The 17,317-nt window shown below is 39.9% G+C and overlaps 1 protein-coding gene across 2 annotated transcripts in view; it reads right to left on the bottom strand.

Moving 5' to 3' along the window:
• PPP2R3B (protein phosphatase 2 regulatory subunit B''beta) overlaps positions 1–16,453 on the bottom strand; it is a 58,403-nt gene extending 41,950 nt beyond the window's left edge. The window contains exons 1-2 of one of the 2 annotated variants that reach the window (XM_068425246.1): positions 16,437–16,453; positions 14,362–14,810 (exon numbers count right to left, since the gene is read on the bottom strand). In XM_068425246.1, the coding sequence (XP_068281347.1) occupies positions 14,362–14,709 (348 nt within the window). In that variant the 5' untranslated portion in view covers positions 14,710–14,810; positions 16,437–16,453. Of the gene's footprint in view, positions 1–14,361; positions 14,811–16,436 lie in introns of those variants that run through there. The other variant, XM_068425245.1, reaches the window with a different exon arrangement.
• Between the last annotated feature and the right edge of the window lie 864 nt (positions 16,454–17,317).

The following is a 17,317-nucleotide window of genomic DNA, read 5'->3' as shown; positions in this document are numbered from 1 at the left end:
TGCCTCACCAAAGGACAAGGCTTATTACACAGCAATTAAATTCCTTTTAAACTCTTCAATCCTTTAGCAGAAACCCTATTACACTGGGAAAATGAAGTCAGTGACAGAAAAAGCTGCAGACAGACTTTCAGAGTGGCTCACATAGTTTCATGAAATAGCTTTTTTTCTTACATTCATCTAGATCTAAGTTACTGTATTACAAGAATTTAATCATTCAAATGCCAAGGCAGAAAGAAGTAGCAGAAATGAGGCAAATGTTACCACATGAAATGCTGCTTTAGATCATGTTTTACAGAAAAGCTACATTAGAAATTTCAATGATGTAACAAAATCTGAAAAAAGTTGACAGGATACCTTTTTTTGCTTAAATAGGAGTTTTATAAACATTAACATCCACATACTAGATTGTACACCTGTCACGTTTCAGTAGCATTAGAGTTAGTCTCAGCTACCACTCCATTTTCAGTTTATTGAATCTCAAAAACATTTTATGGGAGGGGTGAGGCCACGTTTTAGTGAACAGCAATCTTCTTCACAGAAACATAAATCTGATAAGCTTTCATGGAAATTATAGTGACCTTAGGTCCTTCCTCCTTTATGGTTTTAGGTACATTAGTTGATAACTGGTGAAGTATTCACATTTTAAATGGGTATACCTTTACCATAGCAATCTTTAGGAAATGCTACTATTTTGATTAAGTTTTTTTTTTTAAATATCAGCATTACAGCTACAGGTATGGCAACTCTTGCTATTCCAGTTCAAGCTGTGAACATTGTATCACCCCCAAATTTTCTATTGGTATGTTGCCCATTTATTATCTGTACCTTGTCATGCACAAGTTTAGTAACTAACAGCATAAAAGGAAAGATCTGGCCAATCTTCCTGTTTTCATCCCTCATGCTTTAAATAAGGCCACTTACTTGATTACACAAAGTTGTACACAGCCCAAGAAACACTAAGACAACCCTTTCACCACTAAGTTCGAGATTTCTCTTACTGGACACCATTATTTTACCCCCATGCTGTGTTATCTATAATCTTTAGCCCTATTCATCCATTCATAGCCATTCTGTCATGTAACAATATACTAAAACCCCCACAGTAAATATCCTCATAAGATTAAAAAGAAAAGAAAACTATGAAAAAGTAGTAGTGAAACATGATTTGTCTGAATTGGATCCTTCTGAGTTTATCACACACTGTTAGAAAGTAAACGATGACAAAAAGCCTGTTCTCTTGCTTATAATTTAGTGTCCAGTTTTCCCCACCTGCTTCTTTATCACAAGTCGTTATGAAGATATTTATTTCTTTCGGAAGTGGTAGAACAAGAAAGGAATTGACAAGGCAACAGTCAGACACGTGGTTGGCATCACCAGACTATCAAACTGCATGGAGCAAAACTGGTGGTCACTCACTGTCTTTTAGGAAGAGCAAATAACTAACCTGTGACAACCCCTGGGCCACAGGGAAGCCAGTGGGGAGCTGGGTGTGCAGCACACAACAGCAGCATGCCTGGAACTTGAGACGAAGGACTGAGGTGTTAGAGTAGGAGAAGAATTCTACTCTGGCAACAGACACCCATTCCAGACCCAAGATGTCTGGGGAAGGTCAGGAAGGTTGTATTGCAAAGCAGACTGCATTTCAGGTTAGACAAAATAGGCCTTACTTAAAGTAAGGAAAGGTATTGTCTCACCTAAATTGCTTTCTGTTTTCACCCCTTTTCACTCCTATCCACTACTACATTCACAGTCTTGTTTGAGGTGGCTGTAGTATGTCATTAAGATGACTGCCACATGGAGAGCTAACCTAAGAGACCGGAGCTCTAATTCACCTGAACCTGCTGAAGGATTCTCAGTAAGAAATCAGTGTTCTGAACTCCATTTTGGAAAGAGTTGCAGGTTTCCCTCCTTTTTTCAAACAGACCTCAGAGTCCATCACCACTTAACCAGCATATTATGTTCAGTATTTTGAATATTCTGTATTTCATTGTCATAATATTACTTCACTGCCTGAGGTAGATGTTAAGTCAATCCCATTGTTAGCCTAATATTGTTTTAGCACTATTGTCACTAGTCTGGTTTCAAACCTAGTGGTCATTTACATACCTGTATGCAGTATAGTTGTGAAAAGTTCACAGGTGGCAATACATGAAGAATCTACATGCAACTGAGCATTTAGTTGCAATACATTGTGAGAGGTAAGTACACAGGCAGCTATTAATCACCTCCTTTTCTGAATGGAAAAGGGGTTTGTATTGCCACATTTAAGGAGATATAAGCATTTGTAAAGCAATGTGGTCAAGAGCCTCCTAAGATCTGTTTTAACCTTTTCAGCCATGAATTAGCCACAGGGGAAAGGGAAAGTCAGCTTCCATCCAGACTGAACTAGGAGTGTTCAGGTATAGTGTTACATTTATTCTAAACCTGAATTCTCTCCAGTGAAAGGTATGGCAAAATCCTTTCCTGGGTGAAGGGCTGGATGCCAGCCATGAAGCTGTTCAAGTATCCTGGCAGCTTATTATAGCTAGATAAACAGAGGGGAAGATGCATGCTCAGAGCTTCCTTCCAAGGCTAAAGATACACACTATGAATGGATCTTACTCAAGGGACTGTGGCTAAAGAGTTTACCACAGATCTGAACATACACAATAGCAGTGTAATATTTACGTACCTTTAACACAAAAGCATTCAAGTGAGACAAAGATGAGGATCACTAATATTTTGGGTAATGTGGAGGAAATAGAAACCTGAAGAATACCTCAAAAAACTTTAAGCATTTGCCTACAAAAATGCTATTTCTTGTCAGAAGCATACACTGACAGTAGATTTAAAGTCTTAAGAGATTATGGGGAACTGACCTCAAGTCTTTGGAAAAAAGCATTCAGGCATTACAGGAAGCTTTCAAGAAAACTAAATAAGTAATAAGATGTATTCATCCATACAAAACCTTTAGGTGCTGGGGTCCAGTCTTCAACCCAGTAACATATGAACCAAGATGACAGAAAGCCTGTTTGGCCTTTGGAGACAGTTTAAATAAGCCTGAATGAGAAAGCCCAGTGGCAGCAGTGTGCAACCTAATAGAATTCTTCAGCCTGTGAGGCCAGAGAAATTAGAGTGGCTCCTGGGTTAACTGTGGAAAGAGAGCTGTCATACCTCCACAATAGACAATGTACAGGGTTATGCAACTAGGGTAACCCTTTCCAAAAGCAGTGAGGGCCAGAACAGAGCAGTTAAGATAACTAAGGCAAGGTAGCATCTTTCTCAAGATAGAAAAAAGATGAAACAGCATGACTAACTTTAGTACTAAACATATATTTCAGATATTTAAAGTGGAAAAAAAGGCAATACTAGTACAAGCAAATAGTTCAGGAAGATACACACACACACAAAAAAAAAAATCAAACAGCTAACAATACTAAGTAAAACACAGCTACTCTGAGGCAGGAAAGACAAAGAAGAAATTACATAAATATACTAGCAGACAGACAAATGAAAGCAGCAATTCTTTGCTATACTAAGAAAACAAGCAAACAATACAAAACCCCCTGAAATGCTGGGTTCTTTTTTTTCCCCCTCAGTCTTCACAACAGTTTGTGACTAGACTATCACCATTATTTAATATTATTAAGAGTTATTTCTAGACCAGATAGTCCATACCTGGCCTTTGACATACTGAAAGATGTTGGAACTAGATATGCCCCATTATTTGCATAAATATTAGGCTTTTGATAATGAATTGGTCCCTAACTCCTTCGATCAAAGCTCCACAGTCAGAATGAACTTCTAACAAACCTAACCCAATTTCTGCAAAAAGCATTGCATAACAGTAGATACAAGTGACATTGCACTTCAGTAAACAAAATGCTCATTGAGTAAGATGCATTACTTACATTAGTCTGCAGATCTTTAGTTTACTACTGCAGACCAGTGGTAGCCTGTGGACTGTTGTTGTAACACCAGTTTTTAAGGTATTGAGTAAAAAATGAGGGGAAGTTTAGAAGGGAATGTTCGTCTCAGTCAGATTTGATTTTATGATCTACAAAGTGAGAAAAAACAACTTAGGCAGGCTTGGTAGCACCTGCAGTACCTTTCTGCTTAACACTATATATAGTAATGCCCAGAGCTGACATAGTCTAAATAAATGAATGAAGCATGATAGTGCTTCTCTTCGGAAAGAATTCTAAAACTCCCTCTCAAGTCTTCAGAGAGGCCCTTGCAGGGGAAAACCTCTTTATAGCAATGGACTAAATTCTCATTTGTCCAGTGTGTTATTTTACATTATGATGAGCAATAAGCAAAACATTCCCTTCTCAGGAGACTACGATACATAGCAAGATTTACTGACCTTGAATTTTAGTAGAACAGGTACTGTAAAACATGAAATGTCTAGAGAATGGGAAAATTCAAGAATAAATGGGAAGTAGCAAAGAAAATTCTGCTTTTTATCCATATAACTGCCTAAGCAATCAAGAATATTAACATCTATTGACAGGGTGACCCACTCGGGGGTGGGGAGGGAAACCCACTGATACCGATTTTTCAATATTGAATTCACAAATATTAATTTTTATTTTCATTTCCCAAAACCCCCGACTCTATCCTGAAATAAGGATGTAAGAAGGTTGAAACCTATCCATCCTTATACTGATGGATAAAGAAAGGGATTTAATGGGATCCCAGTTGATAGTGTTTTGAGTATGGTGTGCTACACTGATGAACTGCTAGATGTTGCCACTCTGTAGTTAAGAAATCTACCTTCACAGGGAGAAACTGATCCTTTGGCCTTGGAAGGAAGTTCATGTGAATCTGGGTCTAGATGCATATTTTTTTTTTCTTGGAGGATGCAATGCCTCCACCATAGAACATGCAGACAATTAAAAACCATGGAAGTCTTGCATGTGCATGCCTTCTCTAATGATTATTTAAATTTTCCAGTACTCTTGGATTAGACAGAGCAATGCCTGGAGGTTCTTTCCACAGTTGCTGGGAGAATCCAGAATTTTTAGGAGGCAAGACAGTGAATAAAAAGACACCAGTTAGATATGAGATACATGGTCATGTTGGTAGCCCAGGAAGGATGGGCTGATCAGATTCTCTGCGCATTACCAAAAGAATGTCATGTATGTATACCACGCCATGGGCTGTTATCAGATTATAAGCAAGATAAGATACATGTCACCTTGCTATGATTACACTGCCTGGACTCCAAAGACACAGCATGGGCCTTTTTAGATTGCTAACTGCATCTGGCAGATTAACTTCAGCAAGCGTCAACACTAGTTACTACAAAACTGAAGCCTGACAGTTAATGGATTGTTTATATTCCTTTCAGAATATTTCTCATGTTCTCTGCCATCTTAGGAAAACATTATCAGTTTACATTTTATTTGTGTATAGCATAAACAGAGTTTTAAAGGAAACAGGCTGTTGGAATGGTGCTCTACAGATGGAACCTATTTACTATTCATGATCTTCAGATAACCCTGTTCATCAGATCATGAAAACCAGGTACACCTGAGTTGATGCTGCTAAAATGGCTATTAAACAGCAAAACACATAAGCAAAATATCTAGCGTGGATTATACAAATTGAAGTCACACTTGCTCTAATAAGAGGCTGGGTTTTTATATTTCAGATTAACCATGGTGCAACAGAGAATATCCACAGAGGAAGCTACAGTCTACAACATACACATTTGTAACTTTACCAAGGTAAGCCTCTGAATAGCAGAATAGGTTGAAATGAGCAATCGTTCGTTTCAGTGGCTGATTCGGAACACCGCTGAGATTTTCCTACAGAAGACAGCAGCTTTTATAACCCAGTCTAATGTTATGCATGATGCAACTCTTCAAAGTCACACAGGCCATTTTGGATACTTAGTTATTTCTAGATTGGTATTATTTACTTTGTGTCACCTTAATTTAGAAGTTGACAGAGTAATCTGGTATAAAGAACATGAATGACAATGTTTTATAACTGTCCAGCAACTTATTTAAATGTTGCACCAGCTGTTCAGTACTTGTCATTTTGACATGAACTGAATTTTCAATTAATCCTTTCAAAAACACATTTGTATCATGGAATTTCATCATTTCCAAAACTGGAATGATCGGTGTGTGAAAGTACAACCACTACTTTAATTCCAGCATCACAGGCTAACACGACATGTAATTTAGTCCCCGAAATCACAAGACAATAATTTTGAGTCAGTGACAGCTGCAGGACAGCTTCTTGCTTACGCTTTCGCTTGAGATTTCCCTCCCCAAAGATCTTAAAGCAAAACCATCAGATAGGGAAGCTTAAGATACAGACCTTGTTCTACAAGTCAGTAAGATTGCAAATTGTAGTTTACCAACCAAAATGGGATTTCTGGTAGAACTCCTACAGAGACTTACTCTTGAACTAACACTACTGTGTTGATCACGGATCAGTATGAAATCATTGCTGATATAGGAAACGGAGAGGCAACAGAAACTATACTGGTTTCTACAGAGCTAAATGAAAAGTCATGAATTCCCAGATTTGCAAGCAGGGTACAGTGGTAAAGGACAAAGAAAGAAGGCAAAGAAGCTGGTCACTGGTAACCAACTGAACTTTATCTTCTAGTATGATAACTAAAGGGGCAACCATTACACATGAAATAAGACTTAAGTAGTAAGACAACTTACAGAGGGTATAACACCACAAATACATTGCCAGAACAGCAACAGTACTCGACTAGCAATTTTTTCCGTTCTCCATCACTAGAAGTCTTGATGTGAAGTCTAAATATTTTTTCAAACATTCTAGAAGATTTTTCTAAAATACTAAGCTTAAATTTAATAAATAAGCAAATAGCCAAAATTTTAGGAGGTATTCTTTAGTGTGTTAAGAGCAACTAACACAACAAATTTGGTGATTTTTTTAAAATCTTAAGTTACAAGAGAAGACTGTTAAAAACTATTTGCTGTAAATGATGACTGTTCATGAAGACTTAGTAGACAGATGTAAGAAAAATCTATCCTATCAAGTGCTTTCAACATTACTTAATTTCAAATAGTTTGCTTTATTTCTTATTCAATGAAGTATGCCACAAGGATGAAGATTATTTACGATATATCAGTGATTATCTGATCTAGTACAAATGTTTACAAAATCTAGAATATTAACTGTTTATCAATACAAGTCTAGCTTCTAAAGGAATAAAACTGTTTGGAAACTGGTCTCCTGGTTCTGCTGAATTAAAAAAAAACATATTAAGTTAATCCATTTCATAAGCTCTACAAGCCTTGTTTTGTCAAGATGATGTTAAGAAGGTCCAATCAAACCTCGTTCATGGTTGGCACATTTACAACTTCATTTTATAGATATTTTGCAACGTTTCCCTTGTCACCCACTCATAGGGTCTTCCCCTGCATTCTCCTTGCATATAGATTTCTACCAATGTTGTCAAAGTCTCCTTGTAGTCTTCCAACTCATCTCATTTGTTGCCTGAAATCAGCCAACATTTCTGGTAAGATCTGCATAGAACAAACGTGTAAGGCTAGTACCACATGAAGTACAACTAAGCATTATGCAGAAGGTTATTTAAGCACATATCCCAACAGTCCTAAGAGCCCATTATCCCTGCAACAACCTGTGGTCAAGAAATGGTACATGGATGGCTCTACAGTTCCTAGCTGTTTTTTACATAGAATAGTGATTGCTATGCAAAAGGGGTACACCTAACATGACGTACCAGAACACACTTTTAACAACATCTCTTGATCACTAGTTAGCTTTCTATGGACCCATTTTAAGTCATATCTGTTGTTCACAGAATACAAACTAATCTTATCCACCAAGACATTAGTACCATCTGGTTAACCTGAAGACAAGAACACCACACTAATCCAACCCAGCACAAAGGAGTTATTTACATATTATGCAACAGTTAGAACATTAAATTTACTAACCATTTGTTGTGGACTGAGGAAAATGATGAGAGCACTTAACTGGTATCTTCTCGAACCAGCGCAACTACTTCAGTTGCCTAAATTTCATCGAATTTTTCAAGACAGTTGTGTGTTCAAAGCCTCTAAATTTGCAAGGCTCAGCCATGTGATATTACCATTGTTATTTTGTAAATTTTTCTCTTAAAATTGCTTGCTGAAAACTTCTGTGCAGGCATTGACTAGGTCTGTCAGTGGACAAACTAGTTCACTGGATGAACTGCATTAATTGTTTGGTACTGAAGCAAGCCCATACATACTTTTGGCCTCAAGCTTATTTCTTGCTGACAGAGTAAGTGTAGGGCATATGGAGAGGTTCTCAAAAATCTAAGATGGGTTCCCAAACATCACTGAAAGAAAAAAAGAAAGCTATCTCCTCCATATCAATATTTAATTTCCTCCCAGCCTGACCACCTGTTAAAAGAATGAACTGTTTAAGTGACTGATGTAAAGCTATAATTAAGCTTAACTGTTTTGAAATACTGGGCACAGAGAAGCAACTGGAAGTAAGTAATGATCTCATACAGCTAGGAACTGTTTTTTTTTTTGCTTTTAAGTGACAGTTAGTCACAGAGGAGATAGTGTGCTTGTGATTAATAAATTTCATCCAAATACTTGAATTTGTCCTCTGTCAAGATTCAAGTGAATTTTAAATTTGAAGAAAGTCACATATAATTCTGAATTCAATTTTTCAGCACTAGCAATGCCAAAACCTCTTAAGACTGGATGCAGCATATAAGAAATAGTTATGAGTTTCCAGTAGGAGAGAAATATCTTCTCTTTCAAGTACAACTGCCACTTTGAAAGAGGACAAGAGATCACTGTTTCTTCTAACAAAGCACAATGTGTAAACAGAATTAATGCTACTGCTAAAAAAAGTGTAACATTTATGTCCCAGTGTACAAGATGCAGTTAAAGAACACTACCAAAAAGCTACAACAGTGAATAACTTTCAGTTTCTCATTTATACATAAAATGAATAGCTGGTTCTCTAATCAGGATAACGATTCTTCTATTCCAAGCTATTCAGTATGGCAAAGTTTAAGAAGAATCACAGAACATATTACCTGTGCTGCTTATGCTGACTACTGTTATTTCACCACACTTGAAACTAATAATGATTTTCTAGGAACACCTATAGCTGCACCCTTCCAGACCTTAATATGAACTTCTGGCCGTCCTTCCTTTGTGGCACCATAGAAGGACCTTTATTGTGAACACATTAGTGCTGACATCTGTCATAGTACCCCATTATCATCATAAAAGTACATCAGTTTGATACCAGGTTATTTACAGTCTGCATTTAAGTCACGGGCTTGAGTTGCAAGCCAAGTCCACCACCCTCCTCACTTAGTGATGGGACACAGCACTATTAACACTAGCTTTGCATAATACAGAGTTAGGGAGTGTATGTGCTAGACCACACTCAGTCCTGCACAGCGTAATCTGGTGTGCTGTGCCATGCTAATACAGTTTACGTAACCCAGACTTAGTAGTTAACATTGCTTCTAGTATTAAGGTATACTAGGTAGCAACTCAGATGCAGACAACATTTAAGACTAGGCACTTGAAATTTCAAGGCTGACACCAAAGCTTAGTAACTACTTAAGTGAAAAAACTGGCAGGATTCAAACACTCTCATTCCTCTTACTTTTCTGATGTTTTCTGAACATCATTTCTCTCCTTGCTAGTAGAAGGTGGTCCCTCAAAGAACTTTCAACACACCTGCCGAACATGTTGATAGTCCACCACTGGTCTAAAAGATGCAGGCCTAAGCCTAGCCAGCCTTTAGTTCAAGTCCTCAGCAGAACTCATTTGTTCCACTAAGCAATGGTTGAAGTGTTATTACGCTCAAACTTCTGTCAATGTTAAAAGGTTTCATTCTAGTCTCCCTTTGAACTAAAACGGATTCTAGTAGTACCACTCCATTTGAATCAACTGGTAAGAAAAATTTGGCAAGAACGGTAGTGATGAAAAAAAAGCTATGCAGCAGTATAGTAAAGTAGTAAAAAAATTACAGAAATATAGGACAATGAGCTTTAATAATTGTCACGGGATAACAAGTAGGAACAATATGCTTATCAAGCAAAGGATATACAGAAACCAATTGAACCAACCTTTATATCAAAGGTTGACCCTGCAGAGAAACGGAAAATAACTTTGAAGTACTTTGGATCATATTACATTCTCTCTGCACCACCACACCCTAAAATGCCCATAGGGAATTCTGTGAATTGTTTCCCCAGATGCCTTGCACACCAGCTGGTTAGGATTAAACATCTTGCCTGCAGCAGCTTTTAGGCCTTGAGGCCTGGCATTTTTGACAATGTGATGAAGAGTGTACAATTGTGTATACCCCATATGTCTAAGATAATCTAGAGTGCCAGAAACACTCTTAAATCCATGTACAGTAGTGATAAGGGTTAGAAGAAAGCTACAACAGCTATTCAAGTTTGAAAGTTACAGCTCTAGAATTTCCTTTCTTTGCAAGAATATACTCATAAAATATGCAAGACTTAAATGTTGAGATTTTTCTATGCCTCTGATTTTCTGTCATTTTAACACACGTAGTGCATACAAATCACAAGCCTACTTGCAGAATACTAAGTGCTAGCAAGCACTTCACATCACAAAGATGAGGAGAACTTTGCAATTACAGTGTTTGTACAATGGACGCAGTCAGACACCGACCTCACTGTGAATGACACCACACAAGTGAAGGGAAGGACCTCCCCTAAGGGGAAAAAAAAGAAAACACTAAACAAACACTGTTTTGTTTTCACTTGCACCAAAGCACACTGTAAGATGAATTTTCATGGTAGAGTTCTGTCTAGATTTCAAAACGTGCGTGTGGATTAAGCCAACAGTTTATTCTGAATTAGCATTTTTCCAGAACCTGGCTTTAAGTGGCCCGTCCAGATGAACAAATTCCTGTTTGAAGTGCCTCAGTTTTTTGTTCATCTTTAACATAAATACCATGTAGGTGCTTTCATTATCTGAGAAAGTACTTTAGGCTTGCTAATCAGTGCAGGGCTTCAACTACCTTGAAAGACAGCAAATCTCCTCTGATAAGACGTTAGTTTTTCAGAAAAAAAAACATGGCAACTTCTGAATTTTGGATAAAAATATAACCCTCAAACTTCAATTACAAGCTAACCTCTGAAAAAGAGAAAAGATCTACTTGAATATAATAGCTGTCAGCTACAGTACTTTATTGCTATTTAACAGTTGTCATCAGAACACCAACTTGTTTTACTCATATGCCACTGTTTAAGGTGTTAAAGATAAAATATCTAACTAGTTTCATGACTGGTCTTCCAAGAGTGCTTCCCATTCTGCAAAACATGTTTTTCTAATAAGTACAGAAACCTGTAGCATGAAGATGTGGTTTTCTACACATCCATACTCACTACCTGGTAATAACAGTTTTTTGTTATCAGCTTTATTGTTTGGTGTCCTTCAAAAAAGTTGCAGGAACATTTTAAGAAACAGGAAAAGCCATACAGCAACTTTACCCATAATCAAATGTAGTGATTCAGCTCAGTGATACTGATATCCTACCAAAATGAGTTTACTGCTTGTACATTATAATAATTCCTGTATACAGTAAGAAAAAGTTTAATAAGAAGTTGCCTAAGTTGACTTACATAGTCCTACAAGAAATAATTCTCCAGCTCTTTATGGGTGGATGTAAAAGCCCTTTCCTAATAGCACCCTCAGGCACACAGAGTTAAGCACACTAACTTTTACCATTTTCTAGGACTGCTATTTAGAATTTAAATCTGTATTACTGGACCTACAGTACAAGCTTTCTTTTTTAAAAAGCCATCTGAAACATTTTCTTCCATTTTTAGAAGTGAGACGGGGACCTCAAACTTACTTTAACTCAGATGAGTTAGGCAAAACCATTGTGGCTCAATTTGTGAGCCATGGTTAAGTGCACAAAACCAGACACATTACTTTTGACACTGCAGCAGGTAGTTTACAGATATACGAGAAGGTACACAACAACCACGGCCTTTCCCTCATCCAGTAAGCAGGTCATCTTGTCAGAGAAGGAGATCAGGTTAGTCAAGCAGGAATGGCAGAACATGCAATTATGCAACTCTTGGTGGTATTTTAAGAGCTGATGCGTGCTCCAAATGTAATTTACACTTCTTAAAGATTAGGAAACTTTTGGATGAAGCTTCAGTTCAGCTGAATAATAAAGCCACAAATAAATTTCTTATTGCATGGAAACTTCCTCCTGCCCAACTCCTTGGTAAAAAAAAACAACCCATCCACAGCCTAACACTCTAGGTTCTCTCTCAGCACTATAGAAACAATTCCAATTAAATAAAGAATGTTAACTCTTCGTTAATCTCTTCTAGTTTTTTTTTATGGGATCTACTTAAAGCAATCAACCAAGACACATGAAGAGAAATTACAGTACACGAGTTAGCGATCAAGTACCTCAAGTAACAGTGGCTTTTAATAGAAACTTTCCCTTTGCTTGCTTTTACCTGATACGAGAATAAACTGAGCACTGTCTGGCTTGTGATTACGCATAAAATACAAGTCCCTATTATTATAAAGTCAATCTAAGACAAACTTTAGCCTGGAAGTGTGATGTCTCGAAACTAAGAAGTGTGAACCCCAAGTTGTCAAGTTAGATTTGAAAATTAATATTTATGAAATCAAGGCAACACTTCAGATTAAGTGTTTTAGTGAAAAACAGTAGTCATGTTGTTACTCCTGTGGGTCGCAAGGTAAGTACAGACATTCAATACACACCAATAACAGATGAGAATTAACTGATACTCTTAAACATCCTCAGCTCTAACCTCTCTATCCTTACCAACTTGAGAAGGCTTCCCTGGGACACCGGGAGGCTTGGCCAGTGTATTTTGAGTTAGACACCAAAGTATGTAGGGTGATGGGAGTGATGACCGCTTACAACTTACCAGTATTATTAAATGATATGGATTTATAGTCCTATAGCAGAAACAGCATGCCTCTTAACTCCTTTGATAGAAGGCAGATCATATATGCAATGCTTAGTTTTGTCAGTCACCACATAATTTTCTATCCAGTTTTGTTTTTACAGTTTATGAAAAGTGCTAGAAATTAGATTGAACTGAACTGCAAATTAAAAAAAAAAAAAAACAAACCACTCAGGTTGGGGGCAGGGGTGTCATTCTTGCATGAGAGCATTGTCTATTGTAAATCAAGACCTTCTTAGAAAGGAAGCATTGAGTGTACCATGCAGTACCAAAACAATTACTTTGTTAAAATGCAGATTCAGTGGAGCCAAATTTGAGTCTTGTACTAACAATAGTGCCTGGTATCATTAGACAAAGGAATATTTGCAGTCAAGGCAGTATGTTCTAAAAATAACACTGCAAACAAACACAGGGACTTACATTTATCCACAATTAGATTGCATTTAACAGTGGAAGGGCCTTTTATTGAAAGCATGGCATCTGAAGCATCAACACCTGGTTTGGGTTACCTCTGGCAAAAGTAAGTTAAATAGGAGGTATCCAACAACTGTGATCTATTTAGTAAACTACACATCTGATAGAATGCTAGATTTTTCATTTAAAAAATAAAGTGTGAAATATATTACACGAATGACACCTAGTTAGTCATGGCTATCTGACCTATCTCTCCAAGTTCTGGCTTTTACAATTATTTCTCTTTCATTCTCTGACTCTATCCTCTCAAACACTGGACACTGCTCAGTGGACACAAGGACATTATTGAAAACAACTTTTTTATTATAAGGCTATTTCTAGCTTTTCCACCACTTCTAGTTTGTTCACGCCTGTTAAGAAATGCAAGAATACAGGTACTAGCCCTAACCTTATTGCATAGGAGAGGCAATACTTCAGAAAGCAAGAATCACTTGTTTTGACTTTTCCTTATTTGTGCTGCACCCACTGAAGCAAACAGAACATGTAAATTAGTTGTAACACAGATCAGTATTGCATGAGGTTTGGAATTATAGATGAAAACTAGGATAGATACCCCAAATCTAATCATCTGTACTGGATATGGAATTTTTAAGACACCTCCCTCTCTGCAGTTTTAAAGAACAAGGGCAATATTGCTCTTGACAGAAAAAATTAATGGAAAACAATTCATTTTTCATTTTGTATCAGGCATGTATGGCTTATAAAAAGCAACAGAGCTGCAAGGAGCCAAGACAGTCTTTCAGAAGTTTAGGCCACCTAGCCAGTAGCGCTAATGACACACAAACATTGACATTTTATGTTCAGTGCTGCTGCTTCACTCCACTCCTGACACCTCCTGTGGGGAAACCAATTAATTGCATAATTTGCCAATACCACAAAGACAAAATTAGCTTCCATTTAAACAAATAAGTCTAATAAGTAAGAAACAAACTTACTGCTCTGGTTCCTGAGGATCGACGTGTTGCTCTAACATTAGAAATGTTCCTTGGGCTGGCTGGAGTTGGCAATGGAAGAGTAGTAGAAAGCTGAGGAGGACTGAAAGACATCAAAGGCAGTCTGGTATCTCCTAATATGCATTGCTTGGAATTGGAAGTTTTATTAGCAAACTTCTCATTTTTACCATTTCCTGAATCTCCATTACCAATATCTGTTTTCTCCTCATTCTTGATTCTTCTCAAGCAGTCCTTTAGTGTCAGCTGAGTTGCAGGCTGACTCAACCAGCACAAAAAGAGTTCATCTACCTTCATTTTCAGTACAGGTTGCAGAACTTTCCCAGGTGACATTTTCTACCAGTTTTCCTTTTTGTTGGATCAAACTCCAAATAAAGGATTGACAATCATCTACTTATTCCACTGGACTCTCAGTGTTTCAGACTGCAGGGTTCCTGTTAAGAAAAATACTACTATTTAATCTTACAGCTTTAACCAAGTGTTGATATTTATTCCCTCAAGATACCAACAGGTGTTGGGAGATACACGCTAACACGTGACTACAACAACACATAGTCATTTTGTAAGTATAAACCATTAATCAGCCAGAGTCAAATCCAGAGGATAATTCCTTTTTAAAAGCATACTGTGTAAATGATGGGAGACTAGAGAGAAAGAAACCGCACTCAAACTTTCTCAAAGAGCTATCTAACAAATGTTCTCCAAGAATGTGTTAAAAACCACATTTATTATGACAAATAGCCTTGAAAAGACTTACATTGAACCTGCTAAGAACTAAATGTCTAAGCAGTTTATGCAAAGCCTTGGTGATAGTACAATTAGGATTTAAGAGGCAAGCCTTTCAGTGAAGAGATTTAGAGCTAAGACTGAAGGCTCAATTTTCATTCTGAAGTCTGTGCTTCTGATTTAAAAATCTTGCATTGCATATTGCAGCGCAAGATGCATTCCCACACGAGTGATGCCCAGCTGAATTCCCAGAGATCCTTCCTCAGGATTTGATTTGCCCGCCTGCTTGGTACCACTGTTGTTTGATATTTTAAGAATTGATCTATTTGACATTCACTTTTACAGTTTCTTAAAGCTAACGTGAAATACAATGTGATTCCAGAAGTGGGATAGTATGATTTCAGGTTCAGTTGCTCACCTAAAACAAAGAGAATACATATTTTTTTTTAGAGCCAGAGGACTGGAGATAAATACTGAGAGCAGAAGCCAAGTTACTATCATCATCGCTGCAATTAAATTAGGGATCTGGTACAGTTTAACTAAACCCTGTGCTTCCTCCTGATTTTTTTTTTAAGGCCTTTATCAATATTTGATCCACATGTAGAAGACAGCAAAGATATGCAAATTCTTTGCTGAAGAAGCCTTAAAATGAGCAGGAGAATTTGGAAATGAAGAACACATAGCAAATGAACGTACGATTAAAATCAAAGCTCAGCCTTCATCCCACGGCAGAACTATAAACGTTATAATGCGGCACCAGTTAAATTTTTTAAACCTTTATGTTTAATAACTTAACAACTAAGTTATTCCGTTGCTGAAACCGTCACGATTTTTTCACTAGTTTTTCAGATCAACACTCCGACGGCGTTCACGGCTGCGCCAGACAGCCTCAGGCAGGCCGGCCGGGAACGGCGGAACCCCACACCGCCTGCCGCGGCACACCGGGGCGGGGCGGGGCGGCCTCCCGCGGGCCGTTTAAACGCGGCGGGCACAGAGCCAGGCGCAGGGTGACAGCGGCCGCCACAGCGCCGGGCACCGGGACCGCCCCCGCGGAGCGGGAGGCTCTGGGGAAAAGCCGGAGCGGGAAGAGAAGGGGAGGGGAACCCCCGCTGCCACCGTAGCCGCAACCGCCGCCACACACCGGCTGGCACCTGCCCCCCTCCCGGAGACGGCGGGCGGGCGGGCGCGCGGGCAGAGGGGCAATGACACCCCGCCCCCAGCAGCTCAGGGGGCGACGTGGTTTGCGCCACGTAAGCGACCCCCACGGAAGATGCGAGAGACACGCGTGGAGCGCGCGCCGCAAGGAGCCCACCCGCAGCCACCCATCCCCCTACCTGCCCCGTGCCGCGTCACACCGCCCCTCCCGCCGCTGCCTTCAAATCCGCGCCTCCTTCCGCCCCGCCCCGCCCGCCGACATCTCGCGAGAGCTCCTCTCTGTCGCCCCACCGGAGACTCGGCGGGCGGTCACTATGGTAACGAAGGGGGGGCGGGGCGCGGGAGGGGCACGAGGCGTTTCCTGCGTGCGTCGTGACGTCAAGCGGAGGATTCTGGTGACCCCTCCCGCCCCAGCTCCAATCCCCTGCCTTCCCAGCAGCCTTTGCGGCTGCAGCCGGTCCCGTTGTAGCGGCCGGGCCGGTATGGCGGAGCCGCCTTCAGCGGGGAGCGTGGGCCCGGGTGTCCGCACCCGTCACAGCGGCGTGACGGGCGGTGGGCGCAGCCGCCTTCTCCCCCCGCGATGCCTGGCCCAGCTCGGCCTCTGCCGCCGCGTAGGACCCCCTCTCGGGGCCGAGGCAGCAGCGCCGTGCCGTGAGGTTAGGGGCGGAGTGGGGAGAGTGAGGTGCAGGCAGCTCGGTTGGGCCTCCCGCCCCAAACGCTGTGGGGTAATCGGTACTCGGAGCGGCGCCCTGCTCCCCAGGCTGGGGTGTGCGGGGTTGCCGCGGTGCTGCCTGCCTGTGTCACCCTGGCCCCGGGGCCCCCCAGCGCCCTCGCCTGTGGGGAATTTGCAGGGTGGCTGTGACAAGGCCTCAGTTCCTGACCTGTGGCTCACAGGCTGCTCCTCCCTGACTGGTTTTCTTAGAGGAGCTGGCAAAGTACCTGAGCTTACCTTTGCTGGTTCCAGCTGCTAAATCCCGTTAGAGGAGAACACAAAATACTATTTCTACACAATTGCTGTGGTTGCCACTAGTATTGCAGGATTACAAATTACAAGACTAAA

Source organism: Nyctibius grandis, chromosome 2 (genome assembly GCF_013368605.1).
Source record: "Nyctibius grandis isolate bNycGra1 chromosome 2, bNycGra1.pri, whole genome shotgun sequence".
Taxonomy (NCBI): domain Eukaryota; kingdom Metazoa; phylum Chordata; class Aves; order Nyctibiiformes; family Nyctibiidae; genus Nyctibius; species Nyctibius grandis.
Note: the sequence above shows the minus strand (reverse complement) of the source record. Positions and strands in the feature narration are given on the sequence as shown.